At 42.8% G+C, this 24,777-nt stretch overlaps 1 protein-coding gene across 2 annotated transcripts in view; it reads left to right on the top strand.

Moving 5' to 3' along the window:
• Nucleotides 1-24,777, top strand: part of efna5b (ephrin-A5b) — a 302,082-nt gene that overhangs the window by 198,351 nt on the left and 78,954 nt on the right. For both annotated transcript variants that reach the window (XM_060931859.1, XM_060931860.1), the window contains one exon: nt 11,759-12,051. In XM_060931859.1, coding sequence (XP_060787842.1) covers nt 11,759-12,051 — 293 coding nt within the window. The remainder of the gene's footprint in view (nt 1-11,758; nt 12,052-24,777) is intronic.

Consider the following 24,777-nt stretch of genomic DNA (forward strand, 5'->3'; position numbering starts at 1 on the left):
TTGATGTAATTTTCTTGTCTCTAGTGTAAAAAATGATATTAGGTAGGCTATCCAGCGCTGGATTTACATACTTTGCAGTTTAACGTTTGATACATTTTAGAATGTTAAACTCGTTGCGTCTGTGCTCAGTGCTTTCCTAAATTGTCGGCCGCAAGAAGCCCTCGCATGAATGCACTTTTTTTTTTTTGTCGTTTGCATGCCGAAAAATTTGCTCGCAAATGCGAGTGAAATGTGCGCACTGTAGAGCCCTGAATAGAAGTATGTTATGATATAAGAGTGCATGGGCTTCTGTTTCACCTGCTTGGTAAGGGAAATATTGGCATTATACATAGCCGTATGTTACATTTCATAGAAGGGGATCGATATGTATTTTTTGGATGTAGTCATAAAATATGTGTAGCAGCTTCATGCTGTAATAAGGTGAGTTAAGTTTTTCCTTGTTAATATTGGCTTTTGAAGATAAGGCAGCATTTATGTGATTTGGTCCTGTTTAGATAATAAAAATAATAATAATAATAATAATAAAATATCCATTTCTATCCACAAATTTTAAGTATATATTGCTTTTATTTTAAAATAAATTCCTTATCAAATTCCTAATTTGTCATTTAAATTGGTTAGTGTTATTGGGAACAGGGAGTAATCATTAGATTTGCCCTACGGGAAGCCATCAGTAGAGTAAAAAGACGCTGAAGGTTGTTCCTCAATGTTTTGTTTTACATTATATTATTGGGGAGGGGGACACAAATACCAAACAATGTTTGTTACAGCTGTTGTCCTTGACAAGCGACATATAAACTGATTTAATTAAAGTATATTAAAATATTAAATTTTTTGCAGCCCTATATACAATACAATTATTCCATGTTCTGTCAAGAAAAAGACGGTCATGTTTCTGTGCGTACAGGATAAAGAAATTAAACAAAGTATATTTGTCAATATACCATTGCTTCAAAATGTTATCCTTCTAAATTTGTTTGAAAAGAGTAGCGAGGGAGGTGACATCCTTTTAAAAGAAATGGAAAAGTGTAGAAAAGGGCAGAGAGAAAGAGAAGCACTCAAGTCACTCTGTTAAAGATGCACATTGAGAAAGAGGTTAGCGAATTGGGCGGTAAATGCTCAGATGTGACTTTGGATCAGGCTCGTGTAATCTGATGTAGGCCTTCTTTGCTTGTGAGAGCGTTATAGCTTAAGGTATTAGGGCTCCATTCCAGTATTGATCTTCTAATATCTTGGCTGAACAAAAATGAAATGGGTGTGTAATCTCAAGGATGTACCCAGAGAAAGAGGAGTATAATCCTAGGCAAAAGAACCTCAGCTGGGGACAATCCACATTCAGCTCCACAGTGAGCTGTTGGACTAATGGATCAATGTTAGATGGGGTCCTTTGTCCACAGTCATCACTAATCCTCACTACTGACAGACTCCAACTTTTCAGAATAAGAACATTTAATAAGAAATATGACTAAATTGCTAGGGAAAATTTGTGAACTTGCTGAAAAGATAGACACATCTAAGGAATAATGAGCTCAGAATTAAAACGAGTCCAAAGACTTCAACAAAGAAATTTTGTTAAATAAAGAACCAATCTGTTTCCCATTCACGTTCTGAGTGTTGTGAATAATTTTTGGTAGCAAAAGTGTACCTGTATAAGCCTTCTAACAAAGGCTCAGTATCTGCAGAATCTTTCATGCAATTATGCACTCTATGACGGTCATGCTGTGTTGTTGAACTCATCTTGCAAGGGAAAAATATGTGCACAAAATAAAAAATGATGTAGCCAGCAGCCAAAGCCTTCATTGGGGAGAATGAGTCAGCATAAATGCTCCAGAGTGACATTCAGGTTCAAAGAGGGTAGTAGGAGATGGTCCCTCTGACTAAAGTTTATAAAGAGTTTAGTAGAACTGTTGTTACCATAGTTTTATGTGACTTGTCTGATCTTCTAGACTTCTTGTTTGCTGTGTATTCACATTATCAAGCCAGATCAGCATTAGTTAAAGCTATGCTCTAAAATTTTGGAATTTTACCATCTCTGGCAGAAGAATGCTATTGTGAGCTTTTTGCAAAAGATGATTTCATAATGTGCATTGTGCTGCTTCCCATACCACAAGGCGGTGTCCCAAACCACAAAGTAAATAAATGCATTACACAATCATGTTTCATTTTTAGCAAAATCATACAGACTGTAGTTTTAACAAATCTTCTTTAGATACTTTCTGTGGGATACGCCTTACCTTTTTTACATTTCCAAGTAAGTTTTGATTTTCATTAACTTCTAACACATCTACAATGTCTTGCAAAAGTATTCATCCCCCTTCATGTTTGTCCTGTTTTGTCACATTACAAGCTGGAATTAAAATGGATTTTTTGGGGGTTAGCACTACTTGATTTACATAACATGCTTACCACTTTAAAGGTGAAAATTGTTGTTTTATTGTGACACAAACAATAATTAAGATGAAAAAACAGAAATCTGGAGTGTGCATAGGTATTCACCTCCCCCAAAGTCAATACTTTGTAGAGCCACCTTTTGCTGCAATTACAACTACAAGTATCTTGGGGTATGTCTCTATTAGCTTAGCACATCTAGCCACTGGGATTTTTGCCCATTCCTCAAGGCAAAACTGCTCCAACTCCTTCAAGTTAGGTGGATTGCGTTGGTGTACAGCAATCTTGAAGTTATGCCACAGATTCTCAATTGGATTGAAGTCTGGGCTTTGACTAGGCCATTCCAATACATTTAAATGTTTCCCTTTAAACCACTCCAGTGTAGCTTCAGCTGTATATTTAGGGTCATTGTCCTGCTGGAAGGTGAACCTTCGTCCCAGTCTCAAACCTCTGGCTGACTCAAACAGGTTTTCCTCCAGAATTGCTCTGTATTTAGTGCCATCCATCTTTCCTTCAGTCCTGACCAACTTTTCTGTCCCTGCAGATGAAAAACATCCCCACAGCATGACGCTGCCACCACCATGCTTCACTGTAGGAATGGTGTTTCTCAGGGTGCTGGGTTTGTGTTACACATTGTATTTTCCATGATGGCCAAAAAGATCAATTTTAGTCTCATTTGACCCGAGAATCTTCTGCCATGTGTTTGGGGAGTCTGCCACATGCTGTTGGGCAAACTCCAAATGTGTTTTCTTAAAGCAATGGCTTTTTTCTGGCCATTCTTCCATAAAGCCCCACTCTGTGGAGTGTATGGCTTAAAGTGGTCCTACAGATACTCCCATCTCCACTGTGGATCTTTGCAGCTCCTTCAGTGTTAACTTTGGTGTCTTTGTTGCATCTCTGATTAATGCCATCCTTGCCTGGTCTGTGAGTTTTCGTGGGTGGCCTTCTCTTGTCAGGTTTGCAGTGGTGCCATCTCATCTCATCTCATTATCTGTAGCCGCTTTATCCTGTTCTACAGGGTCGCAGGCAAGCTGGAGCCTATCCCAGCTGACTATGGGCGAAAGGTGGGGTACACCCTGGACAAGTCGCTAGGTCATCACAGGGCTGACACATAGACACAAACAACCATTCACACTCACATTCACACCTACGGTCAATTTCGAGTCACCAGTTAACCTAACCTGCATGTCTTTGGACTGTGGGGGAAACCGGAGCACCCGGAGGAAACCCACGCAGACACTGGGAGAACATGCAAACTCTACACAGAAAGGCCCTCGTCGGCCACGGGGCTCGAACCCAGACCTTCTTGCTGTGAGGCAACAGCGCTAACCACTACACCACCATGCCGCCCTAGTGGTGCCATATTCTTTCCATTTTGCTATAATGAATTTAATGGTGCTCCCTAGGATAGTCAAAGTTTGGGATATTTTTTTTATAACCCAATCCTAATCTATACTTCTCCACAACTTTGTCTTTGACCTGTTTGGAGTGCTCCTTGGCTCTCATCTTAGTAGTGTTGCAGAGTCAGTGTCCTTCCAGAACAGGCTGATTTATACAGATGTCATGCGACAGATCATGTGACACTTTAAGATCCACCTGTGTGCGATCAACTAATTATGTGACTTATGAAGTGAATTGTTTGGACCAGCTCTTTGTGTTTCATATGAAAGGGGGTGTTGTATCTGACCAGGTGGGTGGAGCACAGAAGCACGGCAGGCCAGAACTGAGTTCTCAAAACTCTTATTTTTAAAGATATATGTAGCTTTTCAGCCAACTGCACCACCAGTGCACACTCACTCTCTCACACACACATTTCTGGTCGGGAGAGAGACCTCTTCCTCTGCTCTCCCTCTCCTCTTTATAGGGCACAGTCACTGGGGAAGACACACAAACACAGGTTAATTCCCATCAGGTGCAGTGATTTCGCCACTTACCTTCCCTGACTCCGCCCTCCATTCACAGACCTATGCTTGGCCACGCCCCCACTGCCACATACTCCCACCTCCCAACTCAGGCTGGGGAGCCATCCGGCCTGTAGCCCAGGAACTGTCTCGCTCCCTTTTTGGTCTTGGGCCTCGGGCAGACTGCAATCGATGCTGTCTTATTAATTTGGGGACCCACCTGCCCATTGCCCAAGTGGAAACCCAGATACCATACTTCCACCCACCCAACTGCACACTTCTTTGGGTTGGCTGTGAGACCCGCTCACCTCAGCGACCTAAGGATGGCCCTTAGGTGTTCTAAGTGCCGCGGCCAGTCATTACTGTAAATAATAATATTGTCCAAGTAGGTGGCCGCATAGGTGGCGTGGAGGCGGAGGACCCTATCCATAAGCCACTGGAATGTAATGGGCACCCCAAACAGCCCAAAAGGAAGTCTGATGAACTGGTGTAAGCCAAACGGTGTGGAGAAGGCCGTTTTCTCTCGGGATAGTGGAGTCAAGGGGATCTGCCAATATCCCTTTCTCAAATCCAGTGTCGAATAAAAATGAGCCGTGCCTAGTCGATCGAGCAACTCGTCAATACGAGGCATTGGGTACGTGTCAACTTTAGACACCGCGTTGACTTTTCTAGAGTCCACACAGAACTGGACCGACCCGTTGGCCTTGGGAACCAAGACCACCGGGCTGCTCCAGTCACTGTGGGACTCCTCGACGATGCCCATTTCGAGCATGGCCTCGAGTTCTTCCCGAACCACCATTTTTTTGTGTTGGGGCAGTCTGTAAGGGTGGCTGCGCACTATTACCCCTGGGGGCGTCTCTATGTGGTGTTCTATGAGGTGGGTGTGGCCAGGCAGGGGCTAGAACATGTCAGAAAATTCTGTCTGCACCTGGGCAACCTCTGTGAGCTGGGTCGGGGAGAGGTGGTCTCCACAGGGGACCGGAGCAGTGAGCGATGTCAATTTTCTTTTTTGAACCTCCGGCCCCAGCTCCGCCTTCTCCGGAACCACCGACACCAACACCATGGGGACCTCCTCGTTCCAAAGTTTTAGTAGATCGAGGTGGTAAATCTGTAACGCCCCACCCCTGTCCATTCACCTCACCTCATAGTCAATGTCCCCGACTCGCCGTGTGACCTCAAAGGGTCCTCACCACCTGGTGATCAATTTGGAGCTTGACATGGGCAACAACACGAGTACTTTATCTCCCGGTGTGAATTCCCTAAGGCGCGTGCCCCTGTCGTACAGATGGACTTGATGTTCTTGGGCCTTCCGCAAATTCTTCTGGGTTAGGTGCGTGAGGGTGTGAAGTTTGGCGTGCAGGTCGATAACGTATTGAATTTCGTTTTTACTGGTTGAAGGTCCCTCCTCCCAATTTTCCCGTAGCACATCCAGAATGCCACGTGGCTTACGCCCGTATAATAATTCGAACGGGGAATTAATTCCCATCAGGTGCAATGATCAGGTGCACTTACCTTCCCTGACTCTGCCTTCCATTCACAGACTGACGCTTGGCCACGCCCCCGCTGCCACAGGGGGTGAATACCTATGCACAGTCCAGATTTCTGTTTTTTCATCTTATTGTTTGTGTCACAATAAAACAATTTTCACCTTTAAAGTGGTAGGCATGTTATGTAAATCAAATGGTGCTAACCATCCAAAAATCCATTTTAATTCCAGCTTGTAATGCAGCAAAACAGGACAAACACCAAGGGGGATGAATACTTTTGCAAGACACCATACAAGCTGTATAAGAAGAGGAGAAATGTTGTAATAACCTGCACAGTCACCTGGTCTAAATCCAATCAGGCTGCTCTGGTAAGAAGTTGTACAGCTCACTTGTATAAAAATGGTTATGTTGTAACTTGTATTACAAGTAGTTACAGAATATTTTAGTGCTTTTTACACATATGTTGCAAATACTTGAAAAACTAACCCTACCCTCACATAAAATGCAGCAAGAGTGTCAACATGACCAGAAGTCATGCATTTTCTATGTGAGCCAGCATCTCTTGTCAACAAGACCATTGTTGATGTTTCTTGGGTGATGGGGTGTCAGAATAAAGTTGAAGTCCAAGCAACTTTATGGTACTGAGCTATAACGCTGTTCAGCGGCGACAAGTTGATATTTAGAAGTGTTCCACTGAAGAATACTAGAGAACACAGTCATCTAAAGTTTGGCTCAAACTGTTCCTAAGTATGATGAAGGTTAAATTAATAATTGTGGTCGTGGGTAACCTAATTTTTTTATGACGTGTCCCTGTTTGTGTTTAAAAAAAAAAAGGCGCATAAACTGCATGTTGAAATTTGACTTGGCACTTAACATCAACACAAAAGTCACACAACAAAAATGGCTTTTAATTAGTTTCTGTCATTAGTTTATTTTCTTACCAAACATGTAGTCACGACTGTTCATCATTTTCCCTTCACTGACTGATTTCTTACCTTCACACTGAAAAGATTTCATGAGGTTAACTTATACCCTACTTGTGGTCAGTTGGTACAAATATACCAGTTGAAATATCTCTTTGCTTTGCAACCCCTTCAAATAAACTTGAAGCCACCTACTTCACCTTTGTTACAGAGCATCCACAAACTTATTGGCATTGTTGGTAGAGCATTTTTTGAACACTTGTGTTTGGTTTGAACGTAGGATGAAAGAGACAAACGTCTTAATATGACCAGCATTTCTGTGCAGGTGTTTCCTTCACATTTTGTAGAAGGGAGTCCATTGTATCAGGATAACGGATTATAAGCAATCACACCTCTATCTTTCATCATAAAGAATCTTTCTCCTCTTCTCTGCTTTACTCTTTCCTTTCATATTCTGCTTCTCACACTCGTTCCTATAGGCTGGCTAGGGCCAAGTATCATTTTGGTGGCTGATGGGACTTCATTTAGAGAGAGCAACAATCTCACTGGACTGTGTAATTGTAATGGAAATGGGTCAGTCAAGTCCCAGTGTGGTTGGCCATCCCTCTCACCAAACCAACAGACCCACAGTGCTGTGAAAGAGACAGTGGGAGAGAGAAAAATAGGCAGAGAGAGAAAAGGGATGTTGGCAGAAATGAAAATAACAGGTTCCCTGTATCTTCAGCTCTTTGGTGGTTATAACAAGCTCGCAATAAATGTTCTAAACTTGGGCAAGCCTCTCTCTGATTACAGAGTATGCAGTGTTTTGACTTAAAGCTTTGCCCCAAACAGCTGTTGCATAACAAAGACATGTTAATAGCATCATTTGACAATTAGCCTTCTATGCTTTCTTAGTTTTTAATTACACCCTTCTTATTACAAATTGTCAAGAACCTTTCTTGCAGCTGGTGGAAGCTTGTTTTTAAAAATAAGAAAAGCAACAAACAAACTTGCATTCAGTAGTAGCAGTAACTGTACTGCCAATCTGTCAAAGCAGCTTTAACTGATTTATAGCCTCAGTTGATATTTCTGAATATAAAAGTCTGATTAAGCATAATCTTAATAAGACATGCCATGTCTCATTTCTTGATGAAAGCCAGACTGCTACTGGTATTCAGTGAATGTTACAGAAGGCCATGACTGCTGAAAGCTCTGTATCTCAGTGTGCGAATTCTTCATTAGCATACAAGATATTAATTGCAAATAAAAGCTAAACAAATAATGAAACAGACATGACCAATGTATTTCTAATTTATTTAAAAAGAAACTACTACAGCTACACAGGAAATCTGTTTTTTAATGTCCCTTCTCTGATAGCAGAATAGACATTTTTGTAATTGGATATGTCACTCTCAAAGTTCAACGCAAGGGAAAAGCAGTGAAAAGTAAAAGCTTGCATGTCTAAGCATGAAAGTAAATGAGTGTCTGACTTTTTATTTTTCTGCCTAATACAGAAAATTAAGAGCCCTTGTCACTGTGCTTTATTACCAAGGCATAGAATAGACATTTCTCTTCAAATGCAGTCATGTTGGTGTCTTTGTGATTACTTGGAAATAGCAAGTTCAGATAGTAACAGCAGACACTGTAGACACATTCATTCCATCACGTTTATTACAACATGTTGTGACTTCTTTTACTGGTTATTAGAGATGCACTGAGGGTTGAGTGCTAGAGTTTCTCTGTCCCTGTTTATTATCCAAGATGCGTTTGCATTGTAGGAGAAATCCTCACTTCAAAGTGACTGGCAGCAAATCCATGATGTCATTCATAGTGCTGACATCAAATCAAGTGATGAACTCACTGGGTTTACTGCAGCCATTTTTCCTTCACCTTAACCTTCTCAGTTAAACATGTTACCTGGCTGCTGTGGTGAGAGGACCATGTCGAGTTTTAAACATTCAATGTCACTCTGCATTTTATGTTTCAAATGACATTTCTGTATGTGGTGCAATACACTGTACATACATGCACAAGGTCTGTCTTCATGACTGTAATACAGTTGTGGTCAGAAGTTTACATACAGTGACATGAATGTCATCTTAGATATGAATGTCATGGCAATATTTGGGCTTTCAGTAATTTCTTTGAACTGTTCTTTTTCTGTGGCAGAATGTACAGCATACGTCTTTAATTTAAAAAAAACACTAGAATTTGGTGCACAAGTTTTAATTTTCTTTGGGTTTTCTGAAATCAACACAGGGTCAAAATTATACATACAGGGTCAAAAATATACATACAGCACACCTAATATTTGGGAAAAAAAATGTCTCTTCACAAGCTTCACCTCGACCAAACATTTTTGTTTACCATGAACAAGCTTCTGGCAGAATTCTGGTTGGATATTTCATGACTCTTCATGGTAGAATTGGTAGAGTTCAATTTATTTATTTTTTCTTGGCATGGACTCGACTTATAAGCACGGTCCATATATTTTCAATAGGGTTGAAGTCAGGATTTGTTTTAAGCTTAACGTTAGCCTGCTTTATCCTCCACAACCAGCTCCGATGCGTGTTTGGGTTCATTGTCCTGTTGTAAGTCCCAAGTCGTGTTCAAGTTTCTGATGGTTTATGCTGAAGGATTCTGAGGTAGTCCTCCTTCATTATTTCATCCACTTTGTGCAATGAACCAGTTCCACTGGCAGCAAAACAGCCCCAGAGCATGATGATCCTACCACCACCACCAGTTGGTAGTGTCCCTCTGTACATGGTGGTCATTGTGGCCAAACAACTCAGTCTTTTTCTCTTCTGACCATACATCTGACCATCTTCCAGAAGGCTTTTTTCTTTGTCCATGTGGTCAGCTTCAAACTTTAGTTAAGCTTGAAGGTGTCAATTTTGGAGCAGGGGGTTATTTCTTGGATAGCAGCCTCTTAGTCCATGGTGATCTGAACTGTAGACAGTGATCCATCAGCTGCCAGTTCATGGCAGGGCTGTGCCATGGTGGTTCCCAGGTTGTTCCTGATCATCCAAACCAATTTCCTTTCAGCTGAGGGTGACAGTTTGGGTTTTCTTGAAGCAAAGTGGCTTGGCAAAGTAACTACACCTCACAATAACTTGCATACAATTGTTTGAACTGATCATAGAAGTTGCAGTTATTTAGAAATGGCTCCAAGAGATATTCCGGAGTTGTGTAGATCTGCGATCCTCTTTCTCAGATCTGCACTGAGTTCCTTGGACTTTCCCATTGTATTGTGTGTTGGTCAATCCAATGAGTGCTGTAAACAAACCCTTTAAATGAAGGCACAGCAAAGCTACCAGCTGTAGTCAATCATGATCACTCACAAGAAGTTAAGAGACAGCCTTGGCAAGCTAAAAGACATTTTGGAAGTTTCAGCACCTCTGACTTAATAATATAAGTGAGCTTATGTAAATTTTTGACCCTGTTTGATTTCAGAAAATCCAAAGAAATTAAAACTTGTGCACCAAATTCTAGTATGTTTTTTTTAATTAATGATGTATACTGTACAATCATTCTGCCATAGAAAAAGAACAGTTCAAAGAAATTACTGAAAGCCCAAATATTGCCATGGCATTCATATCCAAGATAACATTCATGTCACTGTATGTAAACTTCTGACCACAACTGTAAATGAGATGTGCCTTTTTACATGGAAGCAGCTGTTGTATATCCTGTCCTTCTGCCCTGTCTCCAAATCAGTTCTTTCTAACAGTGTCTTTATTATTATCAGCCATTTCCGTCTTATTGCTTATTTTGGTCATTGCCCTTGGGTATTCTAGTGGAATGTGAATAGCCCTTAGAAAGATCATATAGCTACCAGTTTCTTCTCCAAATACAAAGACCTTTTTTTTTCTTCTATCTTTCCCATGTTTGATGTGAAGCAGAACCGACTGAGAAAGTTACATGCACCACTGAGTCATATACACAAGTGCAAGTTTTCAGTTAGAAGTTCCAGCAAGATTCTGTCAGGCAATCAATCTAACAAGACAAAGCTGATCCTCATCTCATGCTTTCACCTGCTGTTTCCTGCTTAAAAAGTGTCCAGCTAGTAGCAGATGTTTTGAGGTCAATGTTAAAAAGGGACCAAAAAGATTGGGGAAAACCTCAAATCAGCTGTGTGTGTCTCTAGAAAAGTTATTGTAACGCCCAAAAAATTCAGTTATCACCTTAGAATCCTCTTGTAGCTTTGATATTGTTAATGAGTCGACATGTTGCATCAATGCTTTTTAATTTGAATGAGATAATGTAAATAAAATAACATCATCATCCCAGATTCACTGCTTGGTTTCTTCTCTGTACATACTAAAGCTTGAGGGTTCCCCCCCATCTGAGAGACTTTCAATCCATCAACATCTGGAATTCTTTTGCATAGCTTGCGTGAAGAGCTTTATAGATCCAGCACCCTATTTATTAGAAGTTTATGTTAACTTTGGAGATCAGAAATAATTTCAGAGGCTATATTTCAAAGCCATAAAATATAGAACCATATAACATTTATGTGGGCGGCACGGTGGTGTAGTGGTTAGCGCTGTCGCCTCACAGCAAGAAGGTCCTGGGTTCGAGCCCCGGGGCCGGCGAGGGCCTTTCTGTGTGGAGTTTGCATGTTCTCCCCGTGTCCACGTGGGTTTCCTCCGGGTGCTCCGGTTTCCCCCACAGTCCAAAGACATGCAGGTTAGGTTAACTGGTGACTCTAAATTGACCGTAGGTGTGAATGTGAGTGTGAATGGTTGTCTGTGTCTATGTGTCAGCCCTGTGATGACCTGGCGACTTGTCCAGGGTGTACCCCGCCTTTCGCCCGTAGTCAGCTGGGATAGGCTCCAGCTTGCCTGCGACCCTGTAGAAGGATAAAGCGGCTAGAGATAATGAGATGAGATAACATTTATGTCTCTCAGGTTCCTCATAGCCACTCTCAAAGAGATAAAGAAAAGCACACTCATACAAAACCTTTTGCTTGTATGGAGTATCTTGGCATTCTCTTGCTGAACAACAGTCACAAAGCACTCCTCTGAAAATAGTGGAGGTCACATTCAACAGCTTCTTCTCATTTCTCTCTATTATGTAGGTTTCACCGTGGAGACTACCACATCGACGTATGCATAAACGACTACCTGGATGTCTACTGCCCACACTATGAGGACTCAGTGCCTGAGGAGAGGACTGAGCGCTATGTTCTCTATATGGTGAACTATGATGGCTACAGCACTTGTGATGACACAGCCAAGGGCTTTAAACGTTGGGAGTGCAACAGACCACACTCGCCTAATGGGCCACTCAAGTTCTCTGAGAAGTTCCAGCTCTTCACACCCTTCTCCCTGGGTTTTGAGTTCCGGCCGGGCCGAGAGTATTATTATATATGTAAGTAAATTAGCATTTCACACTGTGACTGGAGAAGGAATGCTTAGAACAAGCCCAAGCATAGTTTAAGTATAGTAAGACTTCAAATACATAATAATCTATGTTTGCTTGTGTGGAATATAATCATAATTTGTATCTTGAAAAGACTGATGTGGTCAGTAATTGTTGAAAGTTAAGAAACACCACATATTTGAATATCTTTATGATATATTTAAGACATCTAAACTCAAGTACTGACATGTACTCTGAGTCAGGAAGTGTTTTCCATCCATCCATCCATCCATCCATCCATTATCTGTAGCCGCTTATCCTGTTCTACAGGGTCACAGGCAAGCTGGAGCCTATCCCAGCTGACTATGGCCGAGAGGTAGGGTACACCCTGGACAAGTCGCCAGGTTATCGCAGGGCTAACACAGAGACAAACAACCATTAGGAAATGTTTTATGCCTCTAATTGATTTTATTGATTTTATGGTGGTGTAGTGGTTAGCACTGTCGCCTCAGAGCAAGAAGGTTCTGGGTTCAAGCCCAGCGGCTGATGGGGGCCTTTCTGTGTGAAGTTTGCATGTTCTCCCCGTGTGTGCGTGGGTTTCCTCTGGGTGCTCCATTTTCCCCCACAGTTCAAAGACATGCGGTTAGGTTAACATGGGGCAGCCTTCAGCTGAGGTGCCCATTGAGCGAGGCACCTAATCCCCGGCTGCTGTAGCATAGCTGCCCACTGCTCTGGGTATGTGTGTGTGCTCATTGCTCACGTGCGTGTGTGTGCATGTGTGTGTTCACTGATTCAGATGGGTTAAATGCAGAGAGGAATTTCCCTGGCTTAAGTGTACGTGTGATGAATAGTACAAATTCTGTGGTTAGCAAGTGCTTGCAATGTGTTCCCATACAGGCATATGGCTCATACGAGTGGGCTAGCAGGTCTAAGCCCCATCTTTCAAAGATTAAAAAAAAAATCACTATAAGGTTTATTTTTGCCATCCTTATTGTCTTATGGTTAACAAAAATTTTTTTTTTTTTGTTTTTAAACAGAGTGCAAAAGCACCATCAGAGGTCATAAGAAAAACACACAGAATGGTATGGGAGATACTGTAGGTGTAACAAGCCCAGCGCTATAGATTCAGCGACAATTGTGTCAGATGATTACATAGATTGACAAGCCCCCTAGATTTAAACTCCATTTGGCCTAATATCTTTTAGTCTGTTTCTGTGATGCTTCCATATTAAGTCATCAAGAGTCATGCTGGCCAAATTTTCCCACACTGAATGCAATTTACCACACAATTATAAGCAAAGATTTCTTGTGTTGGTCCAGACAATGATCATCTGCAGAAGCAAAATGGATATGAATCAGTACTCAAAAAAACAAACAAAAAAAAAAGAAAATTTGAGCTGCTACCTGAAGAACACGTCCTTCAGTAGTGAGATAAGCAATAATCCGGCTAAGCCTAATTAGTTTTCCACATAAGATCTGCTTTAAGACCATGCTTCTGTTCCTGTGTCCTGAGACGTCATTACACTTTGTATATATTACATACTTGACTGGTGAAGGCATAAAACCTGTCAAGCTCATCCTTCTTTTACAAACCCCTTTTCACTACAGACTAAGCAACTGTGAAAGATATTTGCTTTTTCTAATTGATTCACCTGTCTGTTTCTATGTCTGCTTCTTTTGCCTGGGGAGTTTGTGTTTTAGAGTTTCACTCTTGTTGCTTACATGCATCAAGTTAGGGTTGCTACCATTCAGAAATGAAAATAAGGGACGCCCACCACAGCTCCTTGGGGCCATGACCACCACGGGCACGACTCCCATGGGGTGGGATGCCCGCAGCAGTGGTATGTTTTATTTTGTAGGTGTTTTTAGTAAAGGGGTGATCAAGAAAGCAAGTACTCATACTTAAAGCTTGAAATGCTTTATTGCCAATGTTGTAAAAATGTATAATGTACAAGTGGGCAACAATGAACTTTTAAAATATAATCTAAATCTGGTAGAATCTTTTGATTCAGTTTATGTGCACAGTCAGCACTATTGTAGCTGAGGTTGTGCCTGACGGTGTGGTACACCTGTGTCACCTCAGCTGCGGTAACCTAGAGGGGAGGGGTGGGATGACAATTTCTTAATTAAATTGAACAGTATTTGTCTGCTGTCTGTCTTATGACTTGAAATGAAGTCATGTCATCCAAACAGTTAAAGTAAACCACACTAATAAAATACAATTTTTAATCTAGGAAATTTATTTATTTATTTATTTATTTGTTACTATTATAATGTGAATGCTGTGTGCTAATAATAATAATAATAATAATAATAATGTGTGTTTTCTGATTGTCAGTGAATGTGTATAGTACGGGCAAGTACGTGGTTGGATGAGAAAGCGAGGGGGCGGGGTGAGTGTAGAAGACAGGGGTCCTGTGTGTGAGTGAGTGAGGTGCTGAGATTTAGTGAGAGCTTGATTTGTGGATCAACTCTGTCATCCTTTTTAACACATCCAGTCGGACGGATGAATGATCATTAATTCAAACAAACAAACAAACAATCAATCAAACAAACGACAATCATAACATAATGTCCCATACCGTATCACTCTCAGGAGATGATTGGGGTATAAAGAACTGTGACACTGACGCTTGTGTCTTCTGTGTTCTTACATATCTGCAGTGTTGCTCTCCTGACGAATGCTGTCTAATGTCAGACAGCCCACCGTACGCCACTGAAAACACTCGCCGACAGACTTTACAGTTTGCTCTGTAGTCGTCTCCACTCACGCTGTCCAGCCAAGGATGTGCCTCTTCCCACTCACGTCTGTATTTTTGTAAGCGTTTACGCTTTTGAGGACGTGGTGGAGTCCCGGGTGCAGCAGACATTTTTAAAAGGCCCGGGTTTTTTGAGCAGCGCCGGTGTGTGTTGTCTGTCTCTAGGCAACCGTGACAGCGCCACACACAGTGACGCAGGCAGCCAGGCACAGACGCACAGAGCGTGACACAGAGGGGAGGGGTTTGTGTCCTGGGTAGATCCCGCAACGTAGTATTTCCTGTTTTATTTTGTTCATTATTGTTAGATTTAGTGTTGATATGTGTGAGACAGACATGTGTATTGGACATTTATGAAAATACGGAACAAATCGCGTCCTGTATCGGTTCAATACGGGACACAAGATTTAATTGCCAAATAAAGGACGATTCCGTATTTTACGGGACGGGTGGCAACCCTACATCAAGTTGTCTTTAACCTAAATGCATATAAATTGCTCATTTGCTGTTGACTACATTTGAGAAGGACACCATACAAATTAAACATTATTATTATTATTATTAGTAGTAGTAGTTGTTGTTGTTGTTGTTTAGTATTATCATATTTTAATTATTAAACACATGCTAAGCCTAGTTCTTAAAAGCATTCATAATTATTGTATGCAGTGTGGTGTGGGTTATTTGTCTTTTGACAGTACCAGTCAAAAGTTTGGACGCACCTACTCATTCATAGGTTTTTTCTGTATTTGAACTATTTTTCTACATTGTGGAACAATACTGAAGACATCAAAACTATGACATATGCAACATGCATGAAATTACAACTCCAATTCCAAAAAAAGTTGGGACGCTGTGTAAACTGTAAATAAAAACAGAATGTATAAAACATAATTTGCAAATCATGGAAACCCTGTATTTCATTGAAAACAGTACAAAGACAACATATCAAATGTTGAAACTGAGAAATTTTATTGTTTTTTTTAAACATGCTCATTTTGAATTTGATGTCAGCAACACATTTAAAAAAAATTGGTACAGGGGCATGTTTACTGCTGTGTTCCATCACATCTACTTTTAACAACACTCTGTAAACAGTTGGGAACTGAGGAGACCAATCGCTGTAATTTTTTTTTTAAGATATTTTTTTGGGCTTTTTGCACCTTTATTGGATAGGACAGTGTAGAGACAGGAAATGAGCGGGAGAGAGAGAGACGGGCAGGGATCGGGAAATGACCTCGGGCCGGAATCGAACCCGGGTCGCCCGCATTCATGGTATGGCGCCTTATCCACCTGAGCCATGACGCCCCCACGCTGTAATTTTTAAAAGAGAAATGTTGTCCCATTCTTGCCTGATATACAATTTCAGTTTCTCAACAGTTCGGGGTCTCCTTTGTCATATTTTGCGCTTCATAAGGTGCCAAATGTTTTAAATGAGAGACAGGTCTGGACTGCAGGCAGGCCAGTTTAGCACCTGGACTCTTTTACTACAAAGCCATGCAGTTTTAATATGTGCAGAAAGTGGTTTGGCATTGTCTTGCTGAAAGAAGGAAGGCCTTCCCTGAAAAACATTTTGTCTGGATGGCAGCATATTGCTCTGAAACGTGTATATCATTCAGCATAATGATGTCTTCCCAGATGTACAAGCTACCCATATCATGTGCATTAATGCACCCTCATACCATCACAGATGCTGGCTTTTGAACTGTGCACTGATAACAAGCCGGATGGTCCAGTGTTGTAGTCGAGTCACTAAATCTCAAGTCCGAGTCCAGTCTTGAGCCCCCAGTGTCTGAGTCAAGTTCAAGTCATGAAAAAAAAATTTCGAGTCGAGTCCACAATTGATCTGAGTCAAGTCCAAGAACAAGACTCCAAACTCGCCAATTGACAGTGGCTGTTTTAGTGCCATTACATTAGTTTATTCCTGAACATGATGCATGAACAGGTGAATGTGCATTCCCTTTGTCAGGGAGTGCAAAGTATTCTGTCAGAGATGGTTGGGAGATGGATGTAAGTGCAAAAGGTGTGTTTATTTAATACAAGTGAAGACAGGTAAACAATCCAGGGGTGGGTTTCCCGAAAGCCTCTTAAAGTAGATACACAGAACCTTTATTTTTAAATAAATTTCTGAGTGGATAGTATCTCCACCCTTGACTCTTGTATGCTGCATAAATGGGAATTAAAAATATATAATTTTGAGAGTTAAAATCGACCGCAAAGTTAGCATTCGAGCTGCCCCGCTGAGCCAGCCAGCCCTGAGTGAGTGACATCACAGCAGGAACCGGTTTTAAGGCTGAGGCCTTTTACAGCTATAGACCAAAGTCATATAAATAAAAATTTATGGTGAAAGTAAGAAATACCGTTACCAACTTGCTCAACTAAGACTATTTGACTTCATTGATTGTGGGTTGACTCTCATTAAAACAGGATAGGTGTTATAACTTATGCAGCATACGTGTGCATGCATGCATTTTCACTGATAAAACGTAAAAGGCTAATTAAATAATCAGATGAACTGAGATAATCACATTCTGAAGCAAATTAAATAGTCTTCTACCGGTAACTTAAACACACAATATAAATTACATGTATTAATCTAAATGCAGGTAAACAACGTGTTGTTTTTGTTGTTTTATATCTAAATGAGAATCGCAGCTTATCCGTCTGTGTTCTCGCTTCTTGAAGGCTGATCTTGTGGCCGATTGTTTTGAAACAATCTGACTTTCAGTTGTTTGTTCAGTTCTCCGTTCATTTGCTTCTTCCACATAAGGGCGAGATGGTAGCAATATCCAGTGAAGAAATCAGACGGCTGGTCCACTCATTCTCCATTTTCTCCATACTGAGTACTCCGCCATTACTGCTTGGCTCAGGCAATTACTAAAGCCCGGGACGAAACGGAACGTCACTGGTTTTAGCAACAACCGCGGGGAGGTCACTGCCCGAGCGATATGTCTCATCCTGGGTTTTACCAACAATCCCCGGCTCACAATCCGGGAGAACTGGTGCAACTGAACTTACTTTCCTTTTAAAAAAATAAATTAAATAAATGCTTTCCTTTTCTTGTGGTTTTATTTAATTGTTGGTACTGCACCCTCTTTCAATACGGGTTTATAGCCAACGCTCCTCAACAGATCAAAGGTCTCGTATGAGTCTTCAGTAAAATGTGTAGAGCAGAGGAGAGACCACTTCATAGGTGCCAAATGTGCCTGTGAACTTCTCGCAAAATGCGTCCAAATCTTTGCAGTTTGAACATTCTTGGGCCATGAATGCAACGTAAATCCACCTTCTGTCATGTTGCTGGCACATCTGCGTGGCATGGCAATAAATTAGCTCAAAGTGGAGGATCAGAGTTGCAGTCAGCTCTGTGTTTTAGTATAGCAGAAATGGCGATGAGACCGATGGACCTCCTGCTGTGACGTTACGGACATCAAGGTCTTTCAGTCAGACCGCTACCTATATGAATCACTTTAATCGTAAAAATTACTATATTAGAGTTATTGTTAACTCTTAAAGCTATTCCTGTGCCATTCTTGAGGTCTCAAGGCATTTATAAACGAAAGTGAGGCCATGGTTCTGCGTATATGCTTTAAGGCCAAGAGTGTCTTTAATTACCTCCTAAGATCCATTGTCAAGCTAATGTGATTTTCCCGAACAACATCATAGCCAAAGTAGTCCTTTAGTTTGCTCTGCATTTACAAGAGACCCAGACCACTCGTTTAAAACAAAGAGCGACTCGCTCACAGCCGAATACACAGACTGCGCATGCACTTTCAAGGGACTCTTACAGTCAGCGGGGGAGACTGGTGTTGAATCTGTTGCCGGTGTTCAGTTATTTTTCTTGTACATTGCAAGTACATTGAGTTAATTATTAAATAAATATACAAAAAACATTATGAATATCTTTCAATATGTTATGGAATCACATATGGATATTGGAATTTCACATTAATATAGCTGCATTTTAATAAAATTTAACTCCATAAGGCAAGTGATTATCTCATTTAGTGTCATAAATTAGACAAATTTCTGCGCCTCTAACAGTGTGTGTGTGTGTGTGTGTTTGTGTATGTGTGAGTGTGAGAGAGAGTGCTCGCGAGAGAGGTTTTGATGTGTGTACCTAAGAAAGCTGAATTGACCACCTTATATTCCCCAACGTATGTGCAATATTTACTTTCACCATTAGGTTAGTTTCTTACGTAACTTAGCTTATTTCTACTGTTAGAATGCTATCCATCGAGGCACTTGTTTTTGCTTTTTCTATTCCCCTTATGTCACTGACAGTATTCCTATTGTTGTTCTATTAGACTACGTTCAGACTGCACCCTGAAACGACCCATATCCGATTTTTTTGCCCATATGCGACCTGTATCCGATTTGTTATTGACAATCTGAACGACACAGATCCGATTTTTTCACATGCGACCCAGGCCGCTTGGATATGTGGTCCTAAATCCGATGCATATCCGTTATTTTCACGTGACTGCAGTCTGACCGGACAGGTCGCATTCATGCGACCTACACGTCATCAACAAGAGACAAACGTCACTGTTCTGCGTTGGCTAATCCCGTCTCTTTGGTGGAAAACAACAACATTTGTACAGTTTTCAGAATTTAAATAGACTTTTATAGAATTGATCAAGCTAATGGTGGATTTGGTAGGGACCTGGATGTTTATCTGTTAGCCTGATTAAATAAAACAGTTTCTATAACTGATTTATAACTTAAACCATCCTGTATTACAAGATTATAAGATTGTTCTGGAAATTTCCAGTAATTTGACACCTTCGGTCTCATTAGTCTGCTGCCCACATTAATCAGATTATTGTGTGAGTTCCGCTGCCGCCACAAAAACCACATCGCCAGGTCTCGCCTCATCTCCATAGCAAACCGCACTGGTGTTTATGCACCTTGAGCCAGCGCTGAGAGAAGTTGCAGAATTCAGCTGGCTATAAACAATCTAAATAAATATTTATAAAAATGTAGAAAAAGTTTATTAATATGACGAAATAAATATGTGCAAATTATTAAGCCTGAATTAAGAGTTTGGTAATACAGCGGCTGTATCCCAAATGACAGCCTACTGAAGCTCGAGCGCACTATATAGAGTTTAAAAATCCATTACTTCCTAGTAACATGTAGTGCACTTATATAGAAATTAGAGAGACATTTAGGAGTCAACCCTCGTTACCAGGCTACACGTTTTCATTTCAGTTCAGAAACAAAAACACACACGAGACCTCACACTTTAACACTAACCAGATAATTAAACAAACAAACAAAAAATCATTAAACATGAAGAGTGCGCTTTTTTTTTTTTTACGTATTACGTAGATGTGCTTATTACGTGTCAATTTGCGCATTCGGGACACTTTTGGGTCGTTTTCCGTTCATATTGGAGATCGCATACAAGTCTCATATAATTGGTAATGTGAACGGCCTAACAAAAAAATCGGATTTCACAACAAATCAGATATGGGTCGTTTCTGGTTGCAGTCTGAACGTAGTGTTAGGCACTGTTTTTAGGCACTTATTTCTTGCAGAGTTCTTATTACGTACTTTTCCCCCCTCCCCTCCAGCTTGTATTGTTGTATTTTAACTTATACTGTATTGTTCTGGAACGACTTCTGGCACAAGAATTTCCCTCGGGATTAATGAAGTTTTATCTTTCATAATATATATGAGGTCAACTCAACCTCCTTAGGTACACACAGATTAAAACCTTTCTCTCTCTGCGCACGCGTGCACATATAAGGGAAAACATTGCCAACTTGGCATTGTGGATAACAGTTGAAATAATCCTGACTACATGTTTGAAATGAGTGGGTATGGGGAACACATTTACTTAGTTATTTAGTTTATTATTTGCTCATTCTTTCGTGTGAATGTATATTCATTTAATTAAAAAACATGCTTGGAATAAAAAAAATACTGCTTAAAAATGTAAAATAGTTTAAACTTGTAATTACTGCATTATATAATGACAACACAATATTTTAACACTTTTTATATTTCATTGTTTTTTGGTAAAAATTAACATCATGTGACCTCCTCAACTGGATTCAGCAATTATTAATGCCTCTATCGGGGAGGCACATTGCAAAGAAGCTCTTCATAATGTTGCTTTTAAAACTCCTTCTGATGAGTGAGTTTGAGACAACGTACAGAGACAACGTTTGTTACTGGAGAGTCTCTCAACTCTCTCTTTCACCCTAAAAGGCAACGTTATTGGGAAACCTACCCCAGAACAGCAGGCAAAATCGTAAAACGGTGAAACAGGCAATAGGTCAAGCAAGGATAAAACAGGCTATCGTAGAATCAAAGACAAGAAACAAGGCTTAGTAATGTGTCAGCAACACAACGTGTGTTTTCACAGTCATGCCTTAATTTATAATGCCTTAATCCTGTGCTGTTAGGGTTTTGCTGGGAATTGAACCCAGGTCGCTGGTGTAATGATCCAGCAAACCCCCACTAGGCCACCAGGGGAATGACTCAAGTGTAGAGGAGTGAAGCGAAAGTAGAGTAAAAAAAACGGTTTATTTACAATATTTACAATCCAAGGCAAAAACAAAAGTATAATCCAAACGCTCAGAAGATAACCGGGGAAAAAAACAAAAGTTCAAAATCAAAACAAAGAGCCAAAAACCAGAAAAGAAGAGGCAAAAATTCAAACGCTCAGAAGATCCAAAAATAGTAAATATAAAGTCCAAAAGAAAGCAAAGTACAAAAACCACAAAGACATAGGCGAGGAACACGGAACAGAGGTGTCAGGTGATAACATAACAGCACAAAGACTCCGTGACTAGGGACCAAACTGAGGAAGTATTTATACACAAACTAAAATAGAACACAGGTGGCAATAATGAGGACTAGGTGGGGCAAAAGGCACATGGAAAAACAAAACACAACACACAGAAACAATAGCGGCCTCTAGCAGTCAAAACAAACATGACAACAACAGAAAATAATAGCGGCCTCTAGAGGCCGAGATAGTCCAAGTCCTAACAGGACTCCCCCCCGCCCCCCCCCCCCCAAGGAGCGTCTCCTGATGTTCCCAGGACACTCAGGATGGGCCAAATGGAAGTCCCGGCAAAGTTCTTTATCTAAAATGTCCCGGGCGGGGACCCAACAGCGTTCCTCAGGGCCATAGCCCTCCCAGTCCACAAGATATTGAAGCCCACCACGACCCGGCGGGAGTCCAGCAGACGGCGCACGGTGAACACAGTCTGACCCTGGAAGATGCGGGGGGCGGGGGGTTCCTAGGGGCAGGGGCATACGTGGACGACAGTACGGGCCGCAACAGGGAAACATGGAATGTGGGGTTGATCCTTAGAGTCCGGGGCAACTGGAGCCGGTAGGCGACAGGGTTCACCCTGCGCACAACCTTGAAGGGGCCAATGTAGCGAGGAGCAAGCCTGCAGTTCTCCACCCGCAGCGGGAGGTCCTTGGCGGACAGCCAAACCCGCTGCCCAGGGCAGAAAACGTGGGCAGACCTTCTATGGCGGTTGGCCTGAGTCTGGTTGGCCCTGGAAGTCTGGATGAGGGTCCTCCTGACCTTGTTCCAGGTCTTGCGACACCGTCTCATGTACTGGTTGACCGAGGGCACCCCAGCGTCCTCCTCCTGTTCTGGAAACAGAGGTGGCTGGAACCCGAACTGGCACTGGAACGGCGACAACCTGATGGCAGATGACTGCAGGGTGTTGTGGGCGTACTCTGCCCATGGCAGCCAGGTGCTCCAAGATGTCGGGTTATCCATCGCCAGGCCTCGCAGGGTGGTTTCCAGGTCCTGGTTGAGCCTCTCGGTCTGGCCGTTGGACTGGGGGTGGAACCCAGAAGAGAGGCTGGCAGTGGCCCCGATGAGTTTGCAGAACCCCCGCCATACTCGGGAGGAGAACTGGGGCCCCCGGTCTGAGACGATGTCCTGCGGGAGACCAAAGACTCAGAAGACATGGGTAAAAATAATTTTGGCTGTTTCAAGAGCAGAAGGAAGTTTGCACAGTGGTATGAAGCGGCAGGCTTTGGAGAATCTGTCGACAATGACCAAAATGACAGTGTTACCTTGTGAGTCGGGAAGACCTGTGATGAAGTCGACCGCCACATGGGACCAGGGACGCTGGGGAATAGGCAGAGGATGCAGGAGGCCCTGGGGACGCTGTCGTGGGTTCTTGGTCCTGGTGCACACCTCACAGGACAAGACAAATGACCTCACTTCCTTCTCCATGCTTGGCCACCAGAAGCGTCTTTTCAAGAAGTCCAGGGTCCTCTGGGCTCCCGGGTGAGCAGTGAGAGGGGATGAATGACCCCACTGAAGAACCTTGGCCCGGGCTTGACGGGGGACGTACAGGAGGCCCGGTGGCCCCGTCCCAGGGCTGGGGTCCTGGCGTTGAGCTTGTCAGACGGCCTCCTCAACACCCCAGCGGACAGAGGCCACAATCCGAGACACAGGGATAATAGGCCCAACTTCACTCTCCCTGTTGTTGGGCGAGAATAGCCTGGAGAGCGCATCCGGTTTGGTGTTCTTAGAGCCAGGGTGGTACGATAGGGTGAAATTAAATCAGCTAAAGAACAAGGCCCACCTAGCCTGTCGTGGATTCAGTCTCTTGGCTTGCTGGAGGTACTCCAGGTTCTTGTGGTCCGTCCAAACCAGGAATGGATGTTGTGCTGCTCCCTCCAACCAGTGCCTCCATTCCTCAAGGGCCAGTTTGACTGCGAGCAGTTCCCGATCCCCCACATCATACCGGGACTCCACAGGGCTCAGGCGGTGGGAGAAGTAAGCGCTGCGGTGCAGCTTTCCCTCCGAACGCTGAGAGAGGACCGTGCCGACACCACTGTCCGAGGCGTCCACCTCGACGACGAATGGTTGCGATGTGTCTGGGAGGACCAGGATGGGTGCCGTGCAGAAGCGGTGCTTGAGGTCCCTAAACGCCTTTTCCGCCTGAGGAGACCAGACATAAGATCCACCAGTCTTTTTGGTGAGATCCGATATGGGTGCTGCTACGGAACTGAAGTTCCTGACGAACTTGTGGTAGAAGTTAGCGAATCCTAAGAACCGCTGAACTTCTTTGACGGACTTGGGAGTAGGCCAGTCCCGGACGGCCAGGGTCTTGGCTGGGTCCATTTGGAGTTGTCCCGTCCGTACAGTAAAACCCAGGAAGGAGACCTCGGGAACATGGAACTCACATTTCTGGGCTTTGGCAAACAGATTGTTCTGTAGCAGCCTCTTGAGAACCTGGCGGACATGGTGGCGGTGCTCCTGCACGGTCTTGGAAAATATTAGGATGTCGTCGAGGTAGATGAAAATGTACTGATTGATCATATCCCTCAAGACATCGTTGATAAGGGCCTGAAACACTGCTGGCGCATTGGTGAGTCCGAAGGGCATAACTTGGTACTCGTAGTGCCCAGACGGGGTGTTAAAGGCAGGCTTCCACTCATCTCCCTGTCGGATGCGGATGAGGTGGTATGCATTCCGTAAGTCCAACTTGGTGAAGACAGTGGCACCTTGGAGCAGAATGAACGCTGTGGACATCAGCAGAAGGGGATAGCGGTTGCGCACAGTGATCTTGTTCAGGCCCCGTAATCAATACACGGCCGGAGCCCCCCATCCTTCTTGCCGACAAAGAAGAAGCCGGCACCAGCGGGTGAGGTGGAGGGTCGAATGAACCCAGAGGCCAAAGCTTCCTTGATGTACTCCTCCATGGCCTTGCGTTCTGGCTGAGAGAGGGAAAACAGTCTGCCACGAGGAGGGGTAGCCCCAGGGAGCAAGTCGATGGCACAGTCGTAGGCACGGTACGGAGGAAGAACGGCGGCTCTGCTCTTGCTAAAAAGTTCTTTCAGATCCCAGTACTCTGTGGGAACTTGAGATAACTCGGTGAGATCAGGAGGCTCGGCAGGAGACACAGGAGAGCTAGAGAGCAGACAAGAGGCATAGCATGCAGGACCCCATTCCACAATCTGGCTTGTTACCCAGTCTATACGAGGGTTG

The sequence above is a fragment of the Neoarius graeffei genome, chromosome 10, assembly GCF_027579695.1.
Source record: "Neoarius graeffei isolate fNeoGra1 chromosome 10, fNeoGra1.pri, whole genome shotgun sequence".
Taxonomy (NCBI): Eukaryota; Metazoa; Chordata; class Actinopteri; order Siluriformes; family Ariidae; genus Neoarius; species Neoarius graeffei.